Source organism: Bos indicus, chromosome 15, assembly GCF_029378745.1.
Source record: "Bos indicus isolate NIAB-ARS_2022 breed Sahiwal x Tharparkar chromosome 15, NIAB-ARS_B.indTharparkar_mat_pri_1.0, whole genome shotgun sequence".
Classification (NCBI taxonomy): Eukaryota; Metazoa; Chordata; class Mammalia; order Artiodactyla; family Bovidae; genus Bos; species Bos indicus.
This window is the reverse complement of record NC_091774.1, coordinates 39,666,973-39,686,776: the sequence shown is the minus strand read 5'-3', so window position 1 is coordinate 39,686,776 and position 19,804 is coordinate 39,666,973. Positions and strand designations below refer to the sequence as shown.

The following is a 19,804-nucleotide window of genomic DNA, read 5'->3' as shown; positions in this document are numbered from 1 at the left end:
TGTGGTGTCATGTAGCGACAGAAACTGACATGTGGTGAGTGCTCAAAAATTGTTAATTAAATCTAAGTCTTTAAGAGCAGTCATTGAGTGGGAAGCAGTAATTATAAGTCCATTTGAATTTAGAGAATGGAGAGGGTGGAAACCAGGTCCTTGGGAATGCAAACTTAATGGGACATAATCAGAGGATCCCTGCTGCCACTGGATTGATTCTCTGAGAACTAGAAGCTGGCCTTGTTTTCTAATTGGCCGCAGAGGGGCTCTTATCCCAGTGGGTAGCACAGTTCTGTTCCAGCCCTTCAGGAAGGACGGATGTGGCTGCTTCAGTCTGTTTCAGGAAGGAGAGGTGGGTGGGGTGGGGTGCAGTGATAATGTGGTGCTGATCAGCCACTGTGTGCACACCCAGTGCTTTGCTGGAAACCATCCAAGAATAGTATAAAACTATTGAATCTTTGCGAAGCCTATTTTCTTCATGATAAAAGCAAAAACGACGATTCCTTGGGCAGAAGCAAACGAGGAAGGGTTTGAACTTGGCTTTAGCTGAGTTTTGTGATGAAGGTGTGCGTTCCTTCTAGAAAAGACAGCCATGCACTCGAGTGCGCATGTGAGTGGCATATTCAGGATGAAAAAAAAAAAGGCAGGCCACATGCCTGGGCAGCTTCTTTGTAGGAAAGAACCACAGAGTTGTGATGGGAGATTGCTAAGAATTCTAAGAAATGATGCTGAGAAGTTGAAACTGGAAGAAAATGTGAAGACCCTGAGCATTGTAGAGTGATGAGCAATGTGTGTAAATAAGCCTCAAAGTTGGATTGGAATAGGAATAGATGAAGGTGAGCATGCTTAATGACTCAAAATGAGGCCCACTCTAGAGTGATAATTGTGTCCAAAAGAGAAGTCAGTAATTTAAGGACTAGATATTGAAGATGAAATAAGTAATGATGAAAAGGCAATTCCAAGATAGGGAAACTGGGGCAATAGTGGTTCCACAGATGTAGGTAGGGAAAAGTAGGAGACATTCAATAATTTTTTCAATACGCAATTAGTAGTCATCTGTGTGAGTGAAGAATACCTGGTATGTAGTTGTATCCTGCCTTTGAGGAGCTTATGGTCCCGGGGGGGGGGGGGGGGGGGGGGGAGATCTTGTTTACTCAGAAATTACAGAACTAGGCAGAACAACCAAGAGCCAAAAGTCTCCTGGGCAGTGGAGGGGTCCCAGGGTCACCAGCAGCTGCATTCATCCATCCATGCAGGTGCCAAGAGCCTGGTGGTCATACAGCTGCCATTCAGGTCTCCCTTAGACTCTAGCTGTGGTGCCAGGTCCTGCTCTCCCTTCCTGAGGTTCTTCAGCTTGACAAGAGTTTATATGGATTTATAGTTCTAAGGCTTTCCCTCTGTAAACCTACTATGCTGAGAAATAAGCTAGCTGAGAAGGGCTTGAACCCGTTTTTCATCACCTGTTTCCTTAGACGATGATGACTGGGACTGTAAGACTAGTTTCTAGGCGTGGCTGAGCTGCCCCAGCACCCTCCATCTCCTGAGTATTCACTAGCTAAGCAGTGTTTGTGGGTTAGAGGATAAATCATTTGCTGTGGAGTCTAGTTCATCTATCAGAGATAGAGGTTGGACTTCTAAAGTTCTGCCAATCTACTCTGAGATCTGGCTGTGAGGAAATTGGCCACCTACTTGAAATCCACAAACCTGAAATCCAGATCTTAATCCAAGGGCTTTGTCAGTGAGAAGCTTGCCTCCAGGATTTTCTAGATCAGGTGCTGATGGGATAAATCCAGCTTATCACTTGTAAATAAAGTTTTATTGGAACACGGCTACACCCATTCATTTGCATATGGTCTTGGCTTTTTTTTTTTTTTTCCAGCTATAGTGGCAGAGTTCAGTAGTTGTGACAGAGGCCATATAGCCTACAGAGCCTAAAATAATTACTCTCCTATCCTTTACTGAAGGCTTACCAATCCCTATTCTAGATCTTCTCACCTCCATCCCTCATCAACACACACACACTGCACTGAAAAAAAAAGGAAAGGCAATGTAACTAACTCCTCTTTTCTCTGACAGGATAAGAGGGTCATCGCCTTCCAGCTGTGGCTCCAGCCCATTGAACATCACAAGTACACCTCCCCCTGATGCCTCTTCTCCAGGAGGCAAGAAGGTAGGGCTGACGACTCTTAGACTAAGGCCCTTCTTCATGTAGAGAGCTCTTGCCCAAGCTGTGAAATACTGGAAGTGGGAGTACGTAATTGTGGTTGCTGAAACAAGTAGGACCCTTTTTTCCTCCTTGAAGTAAATGCATCTATTAGGTGAGGCACAAAACCCACCAGTGGATCAGGGAGGCTTGCTGACATCCTTAGAGGGTTTATCCCATGTGAGCAGAGGCAAGCAGAAAGAGATCGTTGTAAGGTTTGGAGAGCTGCTAGTCCATTGCATGGAAGGAGGAATTCAAGAGCTCCCATGAAGGAAGGATTCGCGGGTATGTAAACCTACCTAGTTCTCTGCCAGGAGTCTTCAAGGGAGAAAGTGTCTAGTGCAGGCCCTGGAAGCAGTGCTGCCAGTGGTGCTTTGGAGGGCAAGTCATGCCTGTGCAGCTGCAGGATACTTAGGGATCTGCCTGGTTTTCTCTGATGGGACAGCGTTAAGTACAAGTAGTTCATCTGTTGCCAGCCCTAAGGAAGAACTGACCAGAAGACTACATTATAAATAGTCTCAGAAACCAACAATCTGTTTTCATTTTTGGAGCTGAGAGTTTGTGAGCCTAGGCCAATGTTACTTGTAAATCATAAATCTATTTATAGTGTCTGATGTTAACATAGGTTAGGATAACCCAGAGGCCAGCATCTTGAGACATAAGGTCTTCCTTCCCCTATCTCCCAAAACATAGACACAGAGAAAGAATTTACCCAGATTGGACTCCTAAGGCACAAATTGTATCAAAAGCAGGGCATGGGTTTTCAAAACTTGGCTTCTCAGAGGCTCAGGTTACCAGGAGCTGTGGTGCGGCCAGGTAGGGTGGGGCTTGTAAGGGGGCCAGCTGATGAGAAAGATAAGGTCAGGACTCCTGCTTCTACCAGGGTAGCTTTATTTCTGTTTTATGATGTGTGAGTCTTCCATAAAAATTTTTATTTGGAAGAAGATTTGAAAGCCATTAATGGGGAAGAGCACATTTGGAAGAGAGACCTGGGTTTGAAGCCTACCTTTGCCATGCACTGGTGTATGCCCTTATATAATTTTTTAAGCCCCTGATTTCTCTATAATGAGGCTAATAATAGGCTAGGGCAGCCAGCATCTTTGCACATGATGTCCTGTTATGAGAGAATACGTGGAAGTGCCTGGTTGGTAATGACTTGAGTATTGCATCCACAGATGAAGTCTGGCCTGGGCACAGCCCCCGCCACTGCTCACAGGTGAGCTCTTAGCCATGTTTTGTTACACTGCTAGGTCCTTCTTTCATACTGGATCTACCATCTTAGTGAAGTATCCTTTTCTCTGGGTCTCAACTCAACTTTTAGGCACTTGACTTTCTGGTATTACCAAGAATCCCACTATTCTATTTTGGAAGGTCATCACTTCAGTGCTTAAATATTACTCAGAGAACTTTTATATACAATATCTTATTTTATCCTCACAACCTCATAGGTGGAAAAATCCAGGCTACCAAATGGTATATGACTAGCCCAGAATTTAGTAAGTATGGCCCCAAACTAAATTCAGGTCTCTTGACTTCTGATTCTTTTCATACCAACAACTGCCAGAGATCTGAAAGTATACTGTACAACCCAGAGCGCAAGTATTTTTGAGGCATTTACGGAAAATGTTTCTTTGTCTTTGGACTTATAAAAATGGATCTGAGAAGAAATTCTGAATGTATTCTGAGTCAGCAGCAGCAAAGGGCATCTAAACAAGACAGAGTTTAAAAAGACAGCGTTAACTATGTACCAAAGCCACGAGACTAAAGGTGGCCCCGGGCTTCCAACATTTCCCAGTCACTTTCAAACTGGGCAGGTCCAAAAATGAGACATTTGGCCTGCCAGTTGGCTTAATTAGGGTCAAGTTAAAAGGGGTAAGGTTAGCAAGCCTCAGATTCCAGGAGATTCTGGACATCTAGAGGCACCAAGGCAGGGTCAGATAAGGCCAAAGTTCCCTAAACATCATCTGTGGTCTTCTGGTGGGGGTTAAGGGAGGGGGGAATCTTTTCAGGGGTCTGTGTGGTCAAAAGTATTTTCATAACAATGCTAAAAGTTTTTCTGATTGTGCTGTTATGTGAACTGACAGTGCAAAAGCAATGTTGGATAAAACTGCTGGTGCTTTTGCAAAAAATCAGGCCTGTGGCACCAAACTATACGGACAGTCACTGTATTTCACCACCATATACCCGCAATAAAAAACCAATAAATTTAAAAGCCAGTTTCATTTAAGAATGTCCTTAATAAAGCAGTAAAATAATTTTATAAAATCCTTGAGTAAATCTTTTTAATAGTTACAGAATGAGACGTGCTTAAAGCACTTACGCTGCACACTAAGTATGATGGTTGTCTCAAGAAAAAGCACTTGTGCGACGGTTTAAGTTTTAAACTGAACCAATCACTTTTTTCATAGGACACCATTTTTACTATTGCAAACTATGGTTTTTCAGACTTGGGTATTTAGCATACATTTTCTTGAAAATGAGTGAACCTGCAACTTCAAGGAAAAACAACTGACAAGTGATAACATTTTAGCTTTCAAGCAAAAGTTAGAATTTGGGGGAAAACTTGTATCTACTGCATTGAGCTTGACTGCTTGCCAAAACTTAAGATATTTCTGATCACAGGTAATATTAACAGTGGTGATGTTTTAACCTTATACAATGAGGTGTGTCAACATTTGGAAGATCTGCATAACTCAGTAAACCAGTATTTTCCAAATGACCAATATAAGATATTTCAGAATCATGTGAAGGTAAAAAAGATCCATCCTAAATACCAATATACACCAATGGATTTTTACAGAGTACCAAAATTTCATTGATATGGTTTCAGATTCCACATTGTGCCTTATCTTTTAAGAAACCTCCACCTGCTGAGTTCTGATGTAATATCAAAGAATACCATGGTTATTTGAAAAGGCCATTAAAGTACCTCCCTTTTCCAACTGCCTGTTTATGAGAGGTCAGATTTTCTTCAGATATGTACTTCAGACAGCATATCTAAACAGACTGAATGGAGAAGCAAGTGAGAATCCAATTAAATTCTGTTAAGCTAGACATTCAACTTGCAAAATATGTGTGTGTGTGTATATATATATATATATATATGAAATGATACTTGCAACTTTTATTTTGGAAAATTGTTTTTTTCATTAAAATGCTATTCATGTTCATGTGTAATAAGTTTATTATACTTTTAGTGGTTTTAACTTTAGATATAGTAATACTGATAAATATAGCCTATATAAACAAAAGTTCTTTGGAGTCCTTAATCATTTTTTAGAGTGTAAAGTTCTTCAGCACTTTTTCAGAAAGTTGAACTGTGGAGATAAAGTTGTAATGCCATCTACTGGCAAGGCTTGAAATCACTGCTTCTCCTGAAATCTAGCTGCTACCAGTTTCCTCACCCACATCCAGATACCCCTGAGGTGCTTTTCTGTGAGATTCGGTCATGGGAGGGTGAAGAGGGTAGACAGCTGAGGGAAGACAGAGTTCTTCTACTGAGGAGTGGTAATAGTATTCAGTATTTCTCAGTAGCCTCTCTCAGAGCTTAAACCACTGGTTACTAATGTTGGCCCCTGTGGGGCAACTAATGATGATCTACTTCTAGTGTGGTGGTGTTCATTTGTGACTCCTCAAGCTGTGTCTCTTCCCAGTATAACAACCCTTTCTTACTGATTCTTCAGCAGCATCTGTTGCTGTAAGGAATCTTACTCCCTAACAGGGGAGGGGCCCTGCCCACCTGAGTTCATTGAGATTTAGTCCTTGGCCTTAGAGAAACATGTCAACAGCATGATCCAAGGTAATGAGTGCTCTAGGGATTTTATTCAGCCTTTAAATTGCTTGTGTGGGCTGACTCGAGTAAAGAGAATACTAGTTTGGGGGAGAGGTTTTCTCCTTACTGTGACCATTCCTAACAGTGTCTGGTATGAAATCATCCAATAAGAAACCGAAGCCACCTGAAACTTTTTCTCCTCACCTTCCTCTTTTCAACCCAATTCATTTTTCTTGGTGACACTGCGTAAAATACCGATTGAAACTGTTGATGACATGAAAACTTCACTTTTGTTTGTAGATTTTAAATGGAGGGACTCCAGACATTCCTTCCAGTGGCCTACTACCAGGGCAGGCTCAGGAGAACCCAGGTTATCCATATTCTGATAGCTCTTCTATTCTTGGTAAGTAGCATTATTATTTCTATTGCAGTGAGCTTGCAAAAAACATCTGGCATGATGTCAGTTTTAAGAACTGAATGTACAAATCAGTTCTAGGTAAACTTGTTAAGAACAAAGTAAAGGTTTAAAATTTATTTAAATCTTTACTTCAAAGTTAAGTTTAATGGTTGGGTGCTGGTGGGGATGTCTGGAATTCAAGAGGGGTTTCTGGCAGCCTGGACACAGGCTTTCTCCCAATGTGTGGAACATAATCTCTTCAGAGGGAGAGCTCATGGAGGTTCAGACAGAACCTAAAAGGGTGATCAAAAAGCATTTCAGAGGGTATTGAAAGTCACTAAGCAATGAAGAGTTTGCTTCTCCCACACTACCCATCTTTTTCTCTACTTCTCTTTCTAGATCTTTTCCCTCTAATCTCTGAAAGTGAAAGTTGCTCAGTTGTGTCCAACTCTTTGCTGCCCCATGGACTATACAGTCCATGGAATTCTCTAGGCCAGAATACTGGAGTGGGTAGCCTTTCCCTTCTCCAGGGGATCTTCCCAACCCAGGGATCGAACTCAGGTCTCCTGCATTGCAGGTGGATTCTTTACCCGCACAGTCACAAGGGAAGCCCAGGAATACTGGAGTGGGCAGCCTATCCCTTCTGCAGTGGATCTTCCTGACCCAGGAATCGAACTGGGGTCTCCTGCATGGTTTCCTTCTATAATTCCCTCCTTATAACTGGTTATATCAGAATAGTAAAATGAGGTCAACTCATACTTTTAATCTTTATTGAATTTAAGTAGTTCCTTCTTAAAAAGTTGGGTCTTCCAGCTGAAAAACACAAATATTAAAAAAAAAAAAAGGCAAACCAGCCTTCTTGCCCTACTGTTAAGTTTAACTTTCTTATTAAAAGTGTACTTAGGAACTGCTTACTAAAGTTAACCACTTACTAAAAGAATCACTCACCAGTCTTTATCTCCTCCCACAGGTGAAAACCCTCACATAGGCATAGACATGATAGACAACGATCAAGGCTCAAGTAGTCCCAGTAATGATGAAGCAGCAATGGCTGTCATAATGAGCCTCTTGGAAGCAGATGCTGGGCTTGGTGGCCCTGTTGACTTCAGCGACTTGCCATGGCCGCTGTAAACACTATATGTTGCTTTGGCGACAGCTACAGTATCAAAGTGCATTACTGATGGAGTTATACAGTCTGTGAAGCTTACTGGATAAGGAGAGAACAGCTTTTATGTACTGTCTTCATAAAAGCCATCTCAGAGCCATTGATACAAGTCAATCTTAACAATGTGTAACTTCAGAAAAAGTGGAACTAAAGCCTGCTCCAGTGTTTCCTCATCATTGATTATTGGGCTAGCTGTGGATAGCTTGCATTAATTGTATATTTTGGATTCTGTTTGTGTTGAATTTTTTAATCATTGTGCACAGAAGCATCATTGGTAGCTTTTATATGCAAATGGTCATTTCAGATGTATGGTGTTTTTACACTACAAAGAAGTTCCCCATGTGGATATTTCTTATACTAATTGTATCATAAAACTGTTTATTCTTCCTTGTAAGAATCCTTTACTATAAATATGGGTTAAAGTATAATGTATTAGTTAAATATTTTTAATAAATGTTTCCCTTGTTCTATAAATATTGTTCAAATTTCAAATAATTAAGGAAAAATTGCTATAGGGCTAGATCATTGATTTTCCATGGTGGGTGTTTATGGACGATCCACACCAAAAACATTTACAGTGCCTTTCTGGTCTTCATAAAAATTCTAGGACATACATAATTTTCCTGTGTCACGTGTTTAGCTGTACTGTAATTTTAGTTTCTGTGAGAACAAAGATATTACTGCTTAAACACAAACTTCAAGTCCTCTGAAATTACAAACTCAAGATTAGACAGAACAAACTGGCTTCTCTAATACAACTCCTCTCTACTACCAGTTGTATGGCTTCAGACATTAAGTGACCCCAGACTGAAAGCATCTAAATACTTCTGATTTCTTCTTGAACTGAGTCACAAAATATTAAGAAACAAAACAAAAACATATGCATGAACAATTTGCTTGGCAGAACAGCATACTATAGAGAAGAAAGCACTGAACTAGTATCAGAATTTGGCTCTGAAACTTAAGGTTACTATAGAACCTAGTAAAAGTATTTTATCTTCGTATCAGGTTGTACTACAAAATATTCCCTTTTCAGCTCTAATGATTTGGATTTATAGTGTATTTTATAGTTAGTGGAGAATATAAGTGCCTCATCACACATATATCAAACAGGAGTTCCTTGAGCTACTTCCTGGTTTCTAATTATACTGACACCAATAAAACAGGAAATCTGCAAAATACAAGACTCAAAATCTGGTCAAGATGGTTATAAAGATCAGAAACATTAAAACAATGGAATTTTATTTTGATGAAAAACGAGTTTACAATCATTTAGTAAATGAAGAGCAAACACTTCATTTTCCTATCCCATAACTTTCAAAAAAATCATTAGTAAATAAATATCTGTGAACAGATTAAGGGTAAGGCAGACCGGATAATAACCCACCTCTGATGTTCACACTCCCTGCATGTGACACTTGAAAAGGATGAAAACGGCACTGAGATAACTGATAAGATATGGTTGAATCTCATCCTCATCATTCAAATAAGCCCAGTGATACTCATTTTTGCTCATCATGGGCAGCAAACTATATACATTTTACTGAAGGAATACTTTGATAGAAGCACTTATTTAAATTATATTGTGCATCACAACTATAAAAATGGCTTGAACAGTTCCACTTAACCACCATTTATAAAGTGCAACTATATATAATGTTCTACATTTTATCTGGGGTGTGATGAATATCAATCTAGACAAAGTACCCCAGCTGCCAATTTCCACCACTTCTGGGAAGATCTAGATGTGTGAAAAAGGACTGTCCCCCATACAAAGAACCAATTTCACAAACCTACTGGTAAACAAATACATTTATATAACTGGAACCTCAAGATGCTAGAGTTGTACTCATTTAAAAAACCATTCAGCTACCTTTGGTCTTTAAAAAAAGCCTACACTGCAATATCCTAAACATCGTTCTGTGCATCTCACAATGAAGAGAGTGGCCTTGCAGTGCAGGATGAGGAGAGTACAGCGTCACTGTGAAGAGTAGCATGCTATGGTTTCAAGAAACATCACCGTCACAGCATCGGATTCTGTGCGTCAGGATCGAGGTCATTGTTGCCAGAAGGGGGATGGATGGGTAGAATATCCAGCTCATCCACTTGCGGAGTCGGATGCATGACTACCAGCTGGTCCTGGGGAATGTCTGCGGCAGCGGCGGCAAGGTTGGTGATAGATTTACTCTTCACACACTGAAAGTCTACATGCCGGCTCTTTCCTTCTTCCTTCTCCCAAGACATTCGAATAAAGGGTCTTTGGACATAGTTGTAAATCACTTCGGGGCGGCCCCCAGGCCTTTTCTTTACTTTTTCTTTGTAGGTAGGATAACCTGAAGGAGAGAAGTTTTTAAAAACAGGATGTGCATACACACACCTATGTGCACGTGTGCACGCACGCGCGCACACACACACACACACACACACACACACACAGGTCCCCACATTCCTCATTCTATTTAACCTAAAGAGGGTTACTATAGTTCTTGAACAAAACATAGATTAAAATAAAGAAGGAAACCAATATTCTCTTTGGTCATTAGTTCAACAGCAAGAAATTGAAATCCTACTAATATAATTCACAAAACCTCCCACTAACCACCAGAAAAACTTTCAGAGAGCATGGTGGGGCTGGGTCCCTAATACAATGGGAAGTAATCCAGTGTATCATGGGCTCTGGTTGTGCACCCTTGATATCCCTGATCCCTTCCCCACACAATTATTTGGCCTCAGGGCCTGCAATTTACTGCCATATAGGCCTTCTACTTTCTTTAAACCTAAATCTCATCTTTACATCATTTTGGGTTTTTTCTTTCCTTTTTACTGTTCAAGTGGAAAGGAGCTGTAGCGATCTCCAGCTTCACTGATTCCAGGTATTTCTGTGTCTAGGTTAACAAAGCCAATATTTTAACCTCTATATCATTTAAATGTTACTACTCTGAACAATCAAGTTCATTCAGACTGGCAATTCCAAAGTAGCATGGACCAAAAAAAAAAGTTGCCTACCATTTCAGTAAATAGAAATGTTGTGGCCATCAAGTCATCTGCCCCTGCAGCCCACCCCCGACCCAAGGGTGCCCCTGAGGGGAATTCAGGTGGAAAAATAGCCATAGATAGTTAAGATGTGTATCAAAGGAATAATTTCAACAAGCCCAGACTCCTGCATTGCCCCAAAGGTAGAGAGAGGCACTAAATCCAATACTTGAGGTGTCTGCTTTTTGTGATTAGCAGTAATCTTTTGATCATTTTTTTCTCTTCTCCCAGTAAAAACTCCTACATATCCCAGCTCCTCCCTTACCTCCTTGGAAGTTTCTCAGGGCTATCTGAGAGGCTATATCCAAGGCTACAATTGACAGTAAGGCCACTAAATAAAACATAATTCTGAACTTCCAAGTTGTGCAACACTTTTTTTTCAGGAGACACAGCTTTCCCCAGTAATTATACATCTTCCTTCTCTTAGATCATAGTCAGTGAAGAGTAACAACTGGTAACAACCATCCCAGTCTTGGGAACATTTCAGTCATTTACCAGTACGGCAGTTTGTCTAAAGATATACTTTCCTTAGATGCTATCACAAGTTCCTTCTCTTTCCTACTAGCATGAATTGCTAGTTTAGACCAAGTACTGGCAAACATGTTCTGTAAAGGGCCAGACAGGTGTGTGGGCCATATGGTCTTTATCACACCTATTCAACTATGCCATAATAAAATGAAATCAGCCACAGACAATGCATAAATTAATGAGTATGTCTATGTTACAAGAAAACTTGATTTATAAAAAATAGGTAGTGGGTTGGATTTGGCCTATGGGCCACTGTTAAAATCAGAAAAAAAATCCACATAGGCCTCACACAGTCAGGGTTCAATTAAGGATTCCTGCATAGGAGTTTGTTATGCAGGCATCACTGGCAGCTAGTATATTTAGCCATGTGTGGAGTGTGTGTGTGTGTGTGTGTGTGGGGTGGGGGGGCGGGGTGTGGGTGTGGGTGTGTGGTTGAGGTGAGGGAGGCACAGGGGCAAGCAGGACTAAACATCTTCTAAAGACCTATAGAATGTCTTCTTTGTTTCATATTTCCAATTACCATCTGAAGGGCAGCTCTAGAGGTCAGAAAGGTTTCCCTTTCTCTATTCCTTTGTCCCTGATTGCTCCAGGACTATTAGAACATCCTTAAATTCCCATCTCATTGTATTCCAATCTCTTCTCCACACTGAATCACCACTTTTTTTTTTTCTTAACACAAGTATAATAATAATATTACATCTTTGCTTTAGAACTACCAATGGTTTCCTCATGCTTAATGGGGAAGGTCCATACTCCTTAGCACAGTGTATCAGGCTTTTTTAAACACAGTTCCAGCCCACTTGTTATCAGTTCAAATACCTGCTAGGGGCCTGCTAAAGTAATTCCCCCTCCAGTTACAGTCTCTTTAACTTTGAAACCAAGCAGCTAAAACTCACTGTTTGCAAAATGACAGAAGAGGACATATACTGGTGAAGCTAATATGCCCTCTTTTTAAACCCCAAATTTCCTCCCCTCCCCTTCCTGCAAAGACCTCATTTCTGGTAATTCTTCCCTGTATGTCTCAGGAGTCCCTCATCTTCATCTCCAACAGCTCATCTGATCACTGATCTGAATACCGTAATCTTTGGTGTCACCATCACAGACACAGAAAGTACTATGTGCTAGGCCCTATTTAAAGTGTTCTTCATGGATTAACTCATTCTACACTCACAGTGACCCTATAAAGTATGTATTAATACTCTCATTTTAGATGAGAAAACAAAGACAAAAAGAAGTAAAGTGCCTTGTCCAAGGTCATACAGCTATTAAATCACAGGCTTTGAACTCAAGCAATCTGGCTCCAGAACATTTACTCATTACTCTAGGCCAAGGAAGATATTTTGTTTTTAGTAAGGACATTTTAAAATAAAAGAAGGATCTGAGGGTAGCATCTGTAAAAGTTCATTTAAATCACAAGGTAAAAAGCAGGCTAAAAAGTTTGCATTTAAGTAAGATGAAGTACATGGACATTCAATTCAATTTGAAAATAAGCTATTATCATACCTTAAGACACCTTAAGACATATAGTAATTGTGATCACAGCCCAACAGAACTAAAATCTAATACTTTTTGAAAATTCATGTAAGAGTGGTGCTGGTGGTTTAGTTGCTAAGTCGTGTCCAACTCTTGCAACCCATGGACTGTAGCCCGCCGGGCTTCTCTGACCATAGGATTTTCCAGATAAAATCTTGGAAAATTAGTGGCTAAACCACCACCACCAGTTTTTACATGAATTTTCAAAAAAGTACTAGATTTTAGTTCTGTTGGGCTATGATCAAAATTACCATTAGGCAAAGAGTCCTGTCATCTCTTACAGGAGTACACATACGTGTGCCAAACACACTACATGGGCTTAGTAAAAATGCATTAAGTAGAGTGATGGCAGAAAAGACAAATTCATATCTCTATATTGCTAGAGAATCTTATAGAATAAATACCAATTTTTAAGGGCCTTCTATTTCTCTTCTCAGATAAAAAAAAGCTGACTTTTGTTATTTATGTGTTTACTGCATGAGCATTCTGTAATCATTTGTCTGAAATTTTCTCAAAATATTCAAAATATAATCTCAATGGGATCCAGCTTTTAAACCTTGCTGGTTCCAAAAGATAATTAATAAAAAAAAAAAAAAGTGAAAATGTCTTACCTTCTATTCCCAGTCTAATCTTCTTAAGACCCCTCTCCTTCAAAACTGATTTGGCCACATCTCTGTTTTCAATGTACTTGAAAAATCTATATAATTTTGTGCTATAAATAACTGGAAACAAAGAGACAAAAATATTTTATTAAAATCAAAGTACTTAGAGATGACTCAAGGTTATTTATCTTGACCATCATAGGGGCCTGACAACCCTAAAAGCCCAAATAATGGATGCAGTGATGCCAAAGGATGACTAGCCAACATGACAGGACAATTCAGTACAGTTAATATAGAAGCAAATGTCTACATAAGATGAAACAAGAAAAGCTTTAATAACCAATCAGGTAACCCAATCCATAGGAAGACTCTCCTTCTGAAAGATATATCATACACAGACTTACTAAGATGGGGTCTGCCCCAATTTCTTCATATAAAGAGAATCAAAAAAAGGTATCAGTATCACATCATTATCAAGCAGGCAAAGTAAAAGACTTTGCTAGGATACCTACAAGGCCTCATCTGGAGGGGAGAAAAACTGCCTTGTCAGAAAGTACAAAATGGATACATCTTACATTTCATGGATTGAGCAACTATTAATAATTCCCCCAAAAGGCAAAGACCCTCCCCACAAATTGTTTTCCATTCAGGCGAACAGCCCCATTTAATACTGATGTTAAAAATGGCAGATTCGAGCATGTTCTGCCTAGGTTAGTCTGTTTAGAGCAAACTGGTTTTGCAAAGGACAGACACTCCACTGACAACATGTTGAGTCTTCCAAATGTGCTGGGCACTTCAGGGAGTTAGACTGATGGACCTTCCTCGCCTTCTCTCTTTCAGGTGGAGTTATCTCCCTTAAAAGGTGAACTGCAAAGGTTTTTTCAAAAAAAGAAAAACACACTCACAAACCAAACATGCTGGTTTAAGAGCCAATAAAAGGAAAAAAAGTATACAGAAGCTATTCATGGGGTAAAAGTTGTGATTATTACTACATCCTTAAGATTACTGATATTTTAAGATAAAGATTTTTTGACATTTCAGAATGGGTGGTGTATGTCACTCTTAGGAAAATCAGCCTGAAGAGATAGGCTATCTCTTGTCTCCTCAAATGTTATCTTCTTTAGGTTGGAACATCTTGGCATAAAATGAAACATATTTAGACAAATTAAATAAAAATGTTTCCAGTCCTTTTAAACTTCAAAGTTCAAGAAAAGAAACAAACAAAAAAACAAACCAAAAAACACTGAAATGAAAAGCTCAATAACTAAAAAGGAAAAGCCAGGTCTAATATTATTCCTCTATCACTATAGTGTCATTTCTGTGCTCTATGGTTGGCCCTCTTCTCTTGAAGTCAAACTTTCTGAAAACTAAAGCTCAACTTTTTATTCCACATATTATAGAAAACCATGGTCAGCAAAAAGCCTAGGAATGAGGAAACAGCAACATTTTATTACTGCAACTGTCCACAAAAGAATCACAGTACTCATTCAAGTGTTATCATGCAAAGGAAACGTCTCAAATGTAAATTCTGAAAGCTACTACCATACTCTGTGTTGAAATAATCATCTGAAAATCTTTAGAATTAAAATTAAAAAAGCATACCACTTGGAAGTCTGCTTTTAGAAAAGGGTAAATAAAATGGAAAAACCAGAGCTTAAAGGGTTCTAATACTCCATATAAATCCTGTTCTCGAATCATTCTTTTACCTGTAATTTTTTCTCAATCTATGGAACTGTTCAAAAATGCTATATTGGGCTCACCAAAAAAACAAACATTCAAACAAACAAAATCAATATGAGATACACTTTCTAACAGGAAAAAAAAAAAAATCAAATGTTCTAATTAGAAGTTTAGAAGTACAGTAAGAAAAAAGTCACTGCTGCTCAAGATGTGCTGTTTTGACCAAAAATACCTAAAGTTCCACAAAGCTTTCAGAAGGGTCATGTATTCTCCAAGAAAGCATGTGACATTAAAAAAGGAATGTCTTAGAACTTAGTCATCTTTGTAATCAGTGAGTTGAAGCTTCTCATTTTATATACAAATAAAAATTCATCTCTATAAGAAACAGTTTTATTTTTCATTATCTACTATTCCAGGATCTATTTCTCTTGGATGCTTCTAAATGCCAAAAAAAAAAAAAAAACCAACTAAGGTCTGGATACGCAACAAAGAGCAAACCATTTCTATGCATGATATGGGTGAATACATTTTTTCTGTAAAGGGCCATATAGTAAATACTTTGGGCTTTGCTAGCCATGCGGTCTTCATTCCAACTACTCATCTCAGCTATTGTAGCGCGAAAGCAGCCATAGACAATACATGAAACTTAATTTATAAAAACAGGCAAAAGGCTGGATTTGGCCCACAGGCTGTAGTTTGTCCACTCCTGGTATAAGAAAGAGTTCAGAAAACTTTCTTTATAAAAATTGTCCTTTAATCAATATTATAAACAATAAAGAGGAAATCTGTGGTGATTTAAGAGAGAGAAAATATGCCACAGCACATACTTTGTGAATACTCTTCTCCCATCTGTGGTGGGTACTCTTCATCCCAATCAACAACGTCGTCGTCCGTAAGCACCACTATGTGGCACTCGCGCTCCCCACTCTGGGCACTGGCTACCATGAGAGGCAGGATCATTTCTTCCAAGTAAAACTCGAACTGTCTGCGGGCACCATCATTTGACAACTCATGCATTAGGGCACCTGAAATAAAACCCACAGAAGTAACTTCGCTTTAGGGGTGACTGATAAGTAAAAGAAGAGCAGAAATAACAAACACATAAACAAAACACCACATTAGTTCAGCATCTACTTCGGGACCCTGTAGATAATACAAGGGTTATTCTTTAGTCACTAAAACTTTTCTCAGAAAGAGTTCTTATGGAAATGCAGAATGTTATAGCAAGAAGGGCCAATTAAAGTCATCCAACGAAAGCCTCTTCACTTTACACATCATGAAGCAATCTGCCTAAGGTTACAAAACTAATTTTCAAAATCAGAATTAAATCCACCCTCTGTGACTCTATTCGCAGTCCAGGTTATTTTTCACTACATCATTTGTCTTCAATCAATGTATGCGGTTATATTTTAAAGTATATTCTAAGGGTATTTTTGCAGATTATCCATATGAAATAAAATAGTCCCCATAGTCTACTTCCCACATTTTCTTTCTCAGAAAATTATTTACAAACAACATTGATATTACTGTGTAGGAAGCAGAGTGAGATGAAAAGGGTCACTTGACTTGGGAATAAGGATGGCAAAAGATCAAGCAAAATACAGCACGGTACAGGAATTACCACTGGAGAAGGAAATGGCAACCCACTACAGTATTCTTGCCTGGAAAATCCCATGGACAGAGGAGTCTGGCGGGCTACAGTTCATGGGGTCGCAAAGAGTCAGACACGACTGACTGAGCACACAGGAATCACATAGCTTATGTGACCCTAGAACTGAGAGGAATGAAAGATACATTTCACCTGACCCTTCTTCTGACATAACAAACAACTTTAACTTCCCAAATACACAGTCACAAACTCACCTGCACCAATCTAATCATTTTTATTTTATTCCTATTTCATTGGCAACGTCCAATTTCTTATCTAAGGATCTATTACCTCAGGAACTACCAGGAGAGTGAGAGAAGACACTAAAGCTCAAATCTATAGTTTCCCAAATCAGAGCTTTTTTCCTCTCTACAACATGTTACTTAGTAACTGTTAATATAATAATTAAATAATCAACTATGTTACTATTATTTATCCATGTCTCTCTCTAGGCTGCATATTTCCATTATGATTTTTTTTAATTCCTTTTATAGGTAAATTCTTATACATAAAAATACATTATCTTATATAGTCTCCAAATGACCTCTGGATTGTTAAAGAAAATGAACATCTTTTAAAAAAAATTTTACTGACTTACAATGCTAATTTCTGCTGTACAGCAAAATGATTTAGTTATGCATACAATGTTTTTCATATTCTTTTCCATTATGTCACAGAATATTGAATATAGTTGCCTGTGCTATACAGTGAGTGAGTGAAGTCGCTCAGTCGTGTCCGACTCTTTGCAACCCCGTGGACTGTAGCCTACCAGGCTTCTCCGTCCATGGGATTCTCCAGGCAAGACTGGAGTGGGTTACCATTTCCTTCTCCAGGGGATCTTCCCGACCCAGGGATCGAATCCGGGTGTCCCGAATTGGAGGCAGACGCTTAAACCTCTGAGCCACCAGGAAAGCCCGTGCTATACAATAGTTCCTTTTTATTTATCTATCCTGTATGTATATGTGTGTGTGTGTGTGTGTGTGTGTGTGTGTGTATTAGTTTGTACTGCTAATATCAAATTCCCAATCCTTCCTTCCCTATTTTAGATTAGTTTGTATCTGCTAATCCCAAATTCCCAATCCCTTCCCCTGTGACAACCACAAGTCTGTTCTCTACGTCTTGAGTCTGCTTCTGTTTCATAGGTATGTTTGTGTCCTATTTCAGATTCTACAAATAAGTGATATCATATGGTATTTGTCTTTATCTTACTTACTTCACTTAGTATGATAATCTGTAGGTTCATCCTTGTTGCTGTAAATGGCATTATTTCATTCTTTTTATGGCTAATATTTCATTATGTGTTTATATACACACAAGAACACACAAACCATATCTTCTTTATCCGTTGTTTGTCTATTGATAGACATTTAGGTTGTTTCCATGTCTTGGCTATCATAAACAGTGCTGCTATGAACATGGGGTACCTGGATCTTTTCAAATTACAGTTCTGTCTGGATATATGCCCTGGAGTGGGATTGCTGGATCATATGGCAACTCTACTTTCAGTTTTTTGAGGAACCTCCATACTGCTCTCCGTACTAACTTATACCAATTTACATTCCCACCAACAGTGTTAAGAGGGTCGGTCCCCTTTTCTCTATAGCCTCTCCAGCATTTATTATTTATAGACTTTAAAGATGGCCATTCTGACCAGTGTGAAGTCATTATAGTTTGATTTGCATTTCTCTAATAAACACTCTCATCACTAAGATTTGGTATCATTATCCCTGGTTTTCTTTCTCCTTTCTGGCTGCTGTTCTTCGGTCACCTTTTTCAATTTTTTCTCCTCTAGCTGGCCATTCAGTTCAGTTGCTCAGTCTTGTCCAATTCTGTGACCCCATGGACTGCAGCACACCAGGCTTCCCTGTCCATCACCAACTCCCAGACCTTGCTCAAACCCATGTCCATCAAGTCGGTGATGCCATCCAACCATCTCCTCCTCTGTCATCCCCTTCACCTCTTGCCTTTGATCCTTCCCAGCATCGGGGTCTTTTCCAGTAAGTCAGTTCTTCGCATCAGGTGGCCAAAGTATTGGAGCTTCAGCATCAGTCCTTCCAATGAATAATCAGGACTGATTTCCTTTAGGAAATTATCTAAATATTTTCTAAATATTTAGGTTAAATATTTCCTAAATATTCAGCTGGCCATTACGTATTGATATTTTGCAGGGAAGTTCTAAGTTCTTTATTTTCTCTCACCTTAAGCTTACAATTCTCAAATTTATTCTACTAATTCTGCCCGCTATATTTCAGATGCATCATATTCAACTGCCTCCTGAAATCTCCACTAGGATGCCCTTTCACAGGCATCTCAAACTCAATATATTCCAATTGAACTTAATCATTTCAGTCTCTCTCTCTGCAGTTTTTCAAATGAGTAAATGGCATCACCATGCACTCAAGTTCTCAGAACCATCTCAGAAGAGTATTAGTCATATGACAGTCTCTTAAATATTTGTAAAATAAATGAATATTTGATTCCTCTTTCATCTCTTAACCATTCCTCAAGCCCTATTAAGTCCACCTCTTAAATACATCTTGAACTGTGCTATTTCTTTCTCTGAAAGATGCCATTTTCCAAAGATAGCTAAAAAGTTTCTCACACCATATACTTTTCTACAATGGGAGTTTGATATTTCCTCCAAGTAGGAGAAGCCCAATTCCTCTCCCCTTCAATTTAGGCTGGTTATACTGACTTGCTTGTAACCAGGGGAGCACAGCAGAGGTGATGGGTACATGACTTGTGGTTCTGCCTTGGTCTTGGGAATGCTTGCTCTTCAGATGCTTCCTCTCTGATTCAGTCTCCAGGCATGAGGAAGCCCAACCCTCATGAAGAGGTCACGTGTAGATACTCTGTTTGACAATCCTCACTGAACCCAGCCTTACAGTTGTCCCATTGTAAAACTCACCAGCTGCTTTTGCCTTCATTTTCTCCACAGTAGCCCAAAAAATACAAACAGATATCTCTAGTTTAAACCTTTCATGGCTTGTGCTATCTCAAAATAAAAGTCCCAAATCCTCAACCTGGTCCTTAAGCCTGTTATGTGAAAAAGGAGGTTATAGATCAGTGTCTACAGTACTTTAAAAAGAGGTTTTTCTTTAAATACTATCGATAGTATTTAAAGAAAAATACTTTACATTCTGATGACTCCCACATATAACTATCTAGTCCATATTTCTCTCTTTAGACATGTATACCCAATGTCCTGCTTCGCATTTCCACTTGAATGTCTAACAGGTATTTCAAACTTAT

The 19,804-nt window shown here is 39.2% G+C and overlaps 2 protein-coding genes across 25 annotated transcripts in view; one reads left to right on the top strand and one right to left on the bottom strand.

Moving 5' to 3' along the window:
- BMAL1 (basic helix-loop-helix ARNT like 1) overlaps nucleotides 1-8,002 on the top strand; it is a 108,041-nt gene extending 100,039 nt beyond the window's left edge. For all 16 annotated transcript variants that reach the window (XM_070803645.1, XM_019975114.2, XM_019975110.2 and 13 more), the window contains 3 exons: nucleotides 2,068-2,161; nucleotides 6,267-6,369; nucleotides 7,334-8,002. In XM_070803645.1, the coding sequence (XP_070659746.1) occupies nucleotides 2,068-2,161; nucleotides 6,267-6,369; nucleotides 7,334-7,494 (358 nt within the window). In that variant the 3' untranslated portion in view covers nucleotides 7,495-8,002. The remainder of the gene's footprint in view (nucleotides 1-2,067; nucleotides 2,162-6,266; nucleotides 6,370-7,333) is intronic.
- Nucleotides 8,003-8,749: 747 nt separating this feature from the next.
- The window catches only part of BTBD10 (BTB domain containing 10), a 75,353-nt gene continuing 64,298 nt past the window's right edge, over nucleotides 8,750-19,804 (bottom strand). For 7 of the 9 annotated variants that reach the window (XM_019975121.2, XM_019975119.2, XM_019975116.2 and 4 more), the window contains 4 exons: nucleotides 15,732-15,929; nucleotides 13,987-14,091; nucleotides 13,234-13,344; nucleotides 8,750-9,861 (listed from right to left, as the gene is read on the bottom strand). In XM_019975121.2, the coding sequence (XP_019830680.1) occupies nucleotides 9,551-9,861; nucleotides 13,234-13,344; nucleotides 13,987-14,091; nucleotides 15,732-15,929 (725 nt within the window). In that variant the 3' untranslated portion in view covers nucleotides 8,750-9,550. The remainder of the gene's footprint in view (nucleotides 9,862-13,233; nucleotides 13,345-13,986; nucleotides 14,092-15,731; nucleotides 15,930-19,804) is intronic. The other 2 variants (XM_019975122.2, XM_070803649.1) reach the window with 1 other exon arrangement.